Raw genomic sequence first — 6000 nt, forward strand, 5'->3', positions numbered from 1 at the left:
CACTAGTTCCTTTGAGACCCAAAAGGTGAAGGACACCCATACAGTGGATCTTGTGGACCCACCTTGGACTGCTCCAGACCCACCTCACCCGAGAGGAGTTACCTCGGACCAGGCCTCCACATTCCAATGTGCCTGATGCCCTCGGCCCCCCGAACGTCGGCCATGATCCCCTCATCAACTTCAGATCCAGGACATGCTCAATCACCATCGAGCTACCTTTCCACGTGACGTAGCTGAGGGAGACCTCTCGGCCATACTCATTAGCCCCATGCTTGATATTTTGAAGAATGGTATACCATCTATTGGGGCTGATGCTCCTCTCATGTTCCATGTTTCTGGTATTCCATGATGAGTTTCCGTGGACAGTTTTGTATCACCTTAGTAAGATAACTATGTTTTGTTTCTGTTTTATTTTCCATTCCATGATGAGATGTGCCATGGACACTTTGGTCTCATAGGCCCATTGGGTCTTTAGTAGACGCTCACTGAGATGGTAGGGTCATTATCACTAAGCGCCGTCCCAAATAGGGACGCAGGGTCTATGAGACCAAACACCTAAGGTTAGCAGTATGAAACTGCAATGGCACCTTGTGGTCGAATCTAGGAGGTTTGAGCGAGATTCTCACGAGCAAGGTCATTTTCTATACAAAGACTCATCAGAGCCCTGAGAGGGGTTTACCATACATAGCGGAGTATGAGTGGGATTCAGCTTTCCGAGGAGAGACCCGCACATCAGAAGGAGTATGTGGCTCCGAAGGGGTGGCTGTCCCAACTCCTGAGACTAGTGAGAGTGAGACATGGCTTATTGCACACTATTGTGTGTCATGAGTGGACAGCATACAGCATGGGAGGACAAGGACGAGCCCAAGTCTATAGCATTCTCGCGTATGGTCATGAGAGATACTTGGTGCCAGGATGCAGAGGGGCTTGTGAAAGCTTGTGTGGTACCTTCACAGTATTTCAACAAACAAGTATCAACACGATCATGCAACCATGCATCGCGCATGTATCATGAAATGGCGTAAACCATCACAAGCTCCAATGAGACAATCTCCGAACAAATCTCCGAACGTGTTTCCTGAACTAACAAGTCCTTGTTCAAACCTCTTGGTCCTTTGAATAAACATTCGAATTCCCGAATTCATTCTTCCCTTAAGAGAGATAGGCACTAGGTCTCTAAGGGTCATTTCTAGCTATAGCCCTTAATCAATCCTATGTGTTTCCTTTGAAGCCATAGGTCTTCTAGAATAAATAGGTAGCCCTACTGCAATTTCAAACACCGTAGGGGTTCAAACATGTACTTGCCAAATGTAGTCCAATCCACTATGTTCAAGTAAGGGCAAAAGAAAATGCACCTACGTTGAAATTTAAATCCACATTATGGAATATCCAAAGATAAAAATGCATTATGCAAGTACGTACCATTCATTGCAGTGTGGGCACTCAAACGCCATCAAAACAATCTGCAATAGCAAGAGGAGCAGCTTAATAAGTTGAATATTCTTCATCATCTAGTCATGGTATGGTCTCTCTACCCATGCCAAGCCAAAACTTACAACACAACCAAGCTTACATATAAATTGCTAACTACCTTGTGCATAAAACAAAAAACCTTCCGCTTTCTCTTCCAACCCCACCCCTGCGGGAGATTGTTGCCTTAACGGTTTGTATGCTATTGTTAGTGACGGATGCCTACTGAGAATGTCTAATGTGTTGTGTTCAAAAAGTTGGACACCAACCTCAGGATGAGTTCTCATTATCATGGATAGACAAACCGTGTAAATCAAACCTTGGAGAACGTGTTGAGGGCGTATGTTTTTTGTGATTCATGTTAATGTCTAGAGCTCCTTGGGTCATTGGCATACTATTACCAACCATGACATAAGCTTCAAGAATATTGGCTAACATAGATGTCAAGGACAATGGACAACACAAACAAGAAGTACAAGCACTAAGAATGGGAGGTTATCCAATACAAGAGTCGGGCACCCTTGGTTTAGCTAGCAATGCCTCAAGGAATGTCATAGGACATGTGTTTTAGTAGTGGATTCATTAGAAGGCCATGATGCTTGGAACACCACCCTTGAAGGCCCCCAAGAGCTTGCCTAGGCATGGGCCATGTGAACAAGGTTTTATGAAGGGCTTTATAGTGTGTTTTATGGTGGCTCATTCTGGACACACTTAAAAAAGGTGGACAATTTATTAAGTGGGCACCCCATGTTTTAAAGAGTTTCACACTCATTAGGAGTTTGGCCCAAATTTAGAGCATTTAAATGCTTTTGGGCTGGACATTAATATAGGACACATTCAAAAAAGTGGCGTGAACTTGTGCATTAGGTAACTACCAGCAGGTGGCCAACTTTCCACCATACGTGACAAAACTTGTTAAAGTTGGGCCAAACCTCAGCCTAAAGTTATAAAGACAATAAAAAGAGGCCCTTGACTATGGCTTCGCCACCTTTCTAATGAGCACCGGCCACCCTTCTCCGTTGTCCGTACAGCACCCACATCTGCCACCAGTGACCAGTCTCATTCATTCTGTACCAGCCGTACTTTCTCCACACTGTGATGTCCATACAGTACTGTCGGAGGCTGAAAGGGCCTGAAACTGCTGCATCTACCATCTGTATTGCTGCTGGCAGTACAGGCCTAAGCCTGTACCAGCCATACTTTCTCCACACTGTGATGTCCATACAGTACTGTTGGAGGCTGAAAGGGCCTGAAACTGCTGCATCTACCATCTGTATTGCGGCTGGCCGTACAGGCCTGAGCCTGTACCAACTGTACTGCTGCTGACATACCTGCCTCGTACTATGCTGACACAGCTCTGCCCATGCTCTAATCATACAACACTAGTTCCTTCCATGCACAGCTACACGTACCCGCTGTACTGCCCATATAGTACCCTATGTACAGCCTAGAACTGTTGTCATACAGCTGATGTTATTTGCCAAACTGAACCTGTCTTGTCTGTTTCTGTAGCCCCCTTCATACTTGTGCTGCAGCCTGTACAGACACAGCTGTGTGTACTCGTCTGCTGGATGGTGCTGGTGACCTTTCGTACCTGCTGCTGACACCTTAGTACCTGCTGTACTTGTTTTAATACGTGTACAAGTGGCTGTACCCCTTTGGTGTACTTGCTTGATGTTGCAGCTGCTGATGTCATTTATGTACCAAGATATGTTCCTCGGTTTGAGAATCAGTTTCATATATCTATCTGAAGGGTCAGTTGTGTTGGATTCCCAACAAGTGTAGAAGACCTGTGTGCTGGAGAGAATCAGTATCCTCTACAGGAAGTTTCTTTTGGCATAGACATTTATGATTTCATTGTACATGAGATATAGAGTTGTCTATGGATAATCTGACTAAGCAAAGGCCATCATGCTTTGTAATGTTTTAAATACTCCTTGGTAATATACGAATTCCACGGGTGGGGGGTCAGCCCATTCCAGCCCTAATGTGGTGTAACTTATGCACACCTTCTAGGTTTTCAAGTGCATGCTCATGAAATTCATGGTTGTGGCTGTGCAGTGTGGCATTAAATGGTTTTAATCGCATTAATAGCCTGTTACTCTTGGTAATATATGAATTCAGAGGGAGAGGCACAAGGGGGTGGGGAGGAGCAGCCCCATTCCAGCACTAATGTGGTGTAACCTGTGCACACCTCTATATTTTCAAGTGCATGTTCGTGAAATTAATGGCTGTGGTTGGTTGTGGCTGTGGATTTAAGTGGCTTTAATCGCATTAAACATGTGACTCATGAGTAATTCCGATATCGCCGGGGTTGGTTACATATACAGAATGTCAAAGTAAGCGATGCAGCTGATTGGTTGCAACAGCAATGTGACAAGTTGTGACGTGCAAAGGATAGCATAAAAAGTGCTCAAGATATAGCACAATATTAAGTTGATCAAAAGGGCTCTCCTAAAATCTTGTCTGAGGAACAATGGGCTTACTTGGCAATCCCTAGGGATTGTCAAGTAATGACAAGAAGGTTAATGAGGTTGCTCAATGCTTGAACGGTACAATTACCTAATGAAGTTTGGAAACATCCAATCTTTCACTTTATTAGACTAAAAGAGAAGCTTGGATCACAAGACAGCCCCGTTTATGACCAAGTACTCATTAGCGTTCAAGACCTGTCCTCTATTGTACCTCTAGAGCCATAGTCAATACTGGACTATAGGGAATGTGGACTTCAAAATTGAGTCACTCCATAGTCATATATTAAGTGGAAAGGTTCCTCTAATGAGGATAACACTTGGGAAAGTGTTAATCCCTTCAGCGCCAGTTTGCACAATTTTCTTCCTTAGACTTTTCCACATTAGGATGGGGGAGAATGTTATGTCCCCTAAAGACATAACATGGGCCAGCTTTATTAATGAGGTTGGGTTAACCAAGATTTAGCCCTAATTTATAATTAGGGACAATTTATAATAATAATGAGTTAAGACCCTAGACTATAAGTATGGAGTGTGAGGTTCTTTTATGATTATTGAGGATTGGGAGTCATCTAGGGCTCACTACTTTGCTTATGCTCTAGAAACATCTCCCTAACAAGGCTTAGATAGGGTAGCTCTTACCTAGGAGGTGGCTCTGCTCTTGGTGCCTATCCCGTAGGTAGGGAGTGATCATAGAGAGAAACTTTGGTTGGGTGATGACAATCTGGCTGTGTCTTCTGTATTCTTGCAGGCTTCTGTGCATATTAATGAAGCAAGATATAGGACAGACGGATCCACAGCGGCTGTTTCAGCCATACTGAGTGTCAAGGGTTGCCTGCCCACAAAATCAACCTCAGACATCCATGCATCATCATTGTTGAAGTAAAAGACATGTCTTCTTTTATCATATGAGCTGGCTGCTCATCGTCGTTGCTTTTGTTATCTGGTTGCTTCATTATATCACAAGAAAATACATCTTCATTTAAGACAGCTGGAGGTGATTGGACTGCTTGGAAGGTGTTATAAAAGTCATAAGTCATAAAAGGACAGCATTGCCCAACGCCTAAACTCACTGAGGTTAGTGACGTGCATGCGTATATTGCATCACATGTTTATCATGTACATTAGCGATCTTTCCAACACATGTACGGATTCACAAGTTGTTGTAGTTTCTAGCATCAATCAGTTAAAACACACACATATGCATGTATGTTTATTTCTCTCAAATGACAAGGATATGCAAAAATGGCTTTTGGAAGCAGCGTTGAAATCTAAACAAAGTGAGTACATCTTGACCTCATAAGCAAGGACATTACGGGGGGGTACATTCAAAAGAGAATTAGAAACCCAAGGCCTGATACATAGGTCAACTGTTTTCCACCCAAAGAGGAACCCCCCAAAAAAAAAACTGCGAGCACTGACCTCTCGGAAGTGTGGGATCCGAGTCATGAGTAGGCGCGTGATGCCCTGGGGACAAATATAAAAAAGTGCCGTGATCAGCTGTCAAGGCTCCAAAACAAATCCTAGAGAGAGAGACACAGACAGACACACGCACGCACGCACAGAGAGAGAGAGAGAGAGAGAGAGAGAGAGAGGGGAGGGGGGTTGTTTTACGTTTTCTCCGCATCGCATGCACAAGCTCTCAATCTGCTGCAAAGGCAACCCTTCTTCTTTCTCGTCGACTTCTGCCATGGTGAGACTCTGAGCTATGGGTGGCTTCTTGCAGCAAGCTTTAAACTTTACAAATGTTTCAAAATGTTTCAAGGTTCAATATATATGTTTCAAGGTTTAAAGGTTCAATAGGGGCCTACAATGAATGGAAAAAGAAATTCCATTAATTAGTTGATGGCGTTTTTTAATCTTTGAGTGGAAACCTTAATCGAAATGAGACGATTGCTTTGAGTGGAAACCTTGATTGATTTAACGGTTACCATGTACCCCTCTCTCTCTCTCTCTCTCTCTCTCTCTCTCTCTCTCTCTGTGGGCCGAAGACGGCAGGGTTTCTGCCGGCTAAACCATACCGCAGTTGCAGCACTTTGCGTCCTGGCGCTGTTGCTTG

The 6000-nt window shown here is 44.0% G+C and overlaps 1 protein-coding gene across 1 annotated transcript in view; it reads right to left on the minus strand.

Moving 5' to 3' along the window:
- The window catches only part of LOC147638525 (uncharacterized), a 175663-nt gene extending 169952 nt beyond the window's left edge, over positions 1-5711 (minus strand). Inside the window, exons 1-3 of the mRNA XM_086798442.1 lie at positions 5556-5711; positions 5364-5408; positions 1423-1463 (exon numbers count right to left, since the gene is read on the minus strand). Coding sequence (XP_086654568.1) covers positions 1423-1463; positions 5364-5408; positions 5556-5633 — 164 coding nt within the window. The 5' untranslated portion in view covers positions 5634-5711. The remainder of the gene's footprint in view (positions 1-1422; positions 1464-5363; positions 5409-5555) is intronic.
- Between the last annotated feature and the right edge of the window lie 289 nt (positions 5712-6000).

This window comes from Cibotium barometz, chromosome 5 (genome assembly GCF_041138505.1).
Source record: "Cibotium barometz isolate CiBa-2024 chromosome 5, ASM4113850v1, whole genome shotgun sequence".
Taxonomy (NCBI): Eukaryota; Viridiplantae; Streptophyta; class Polypodiopsida; order Cyatheales; family Cibotiaceae; genus Cibotium; species Cibotium barometz.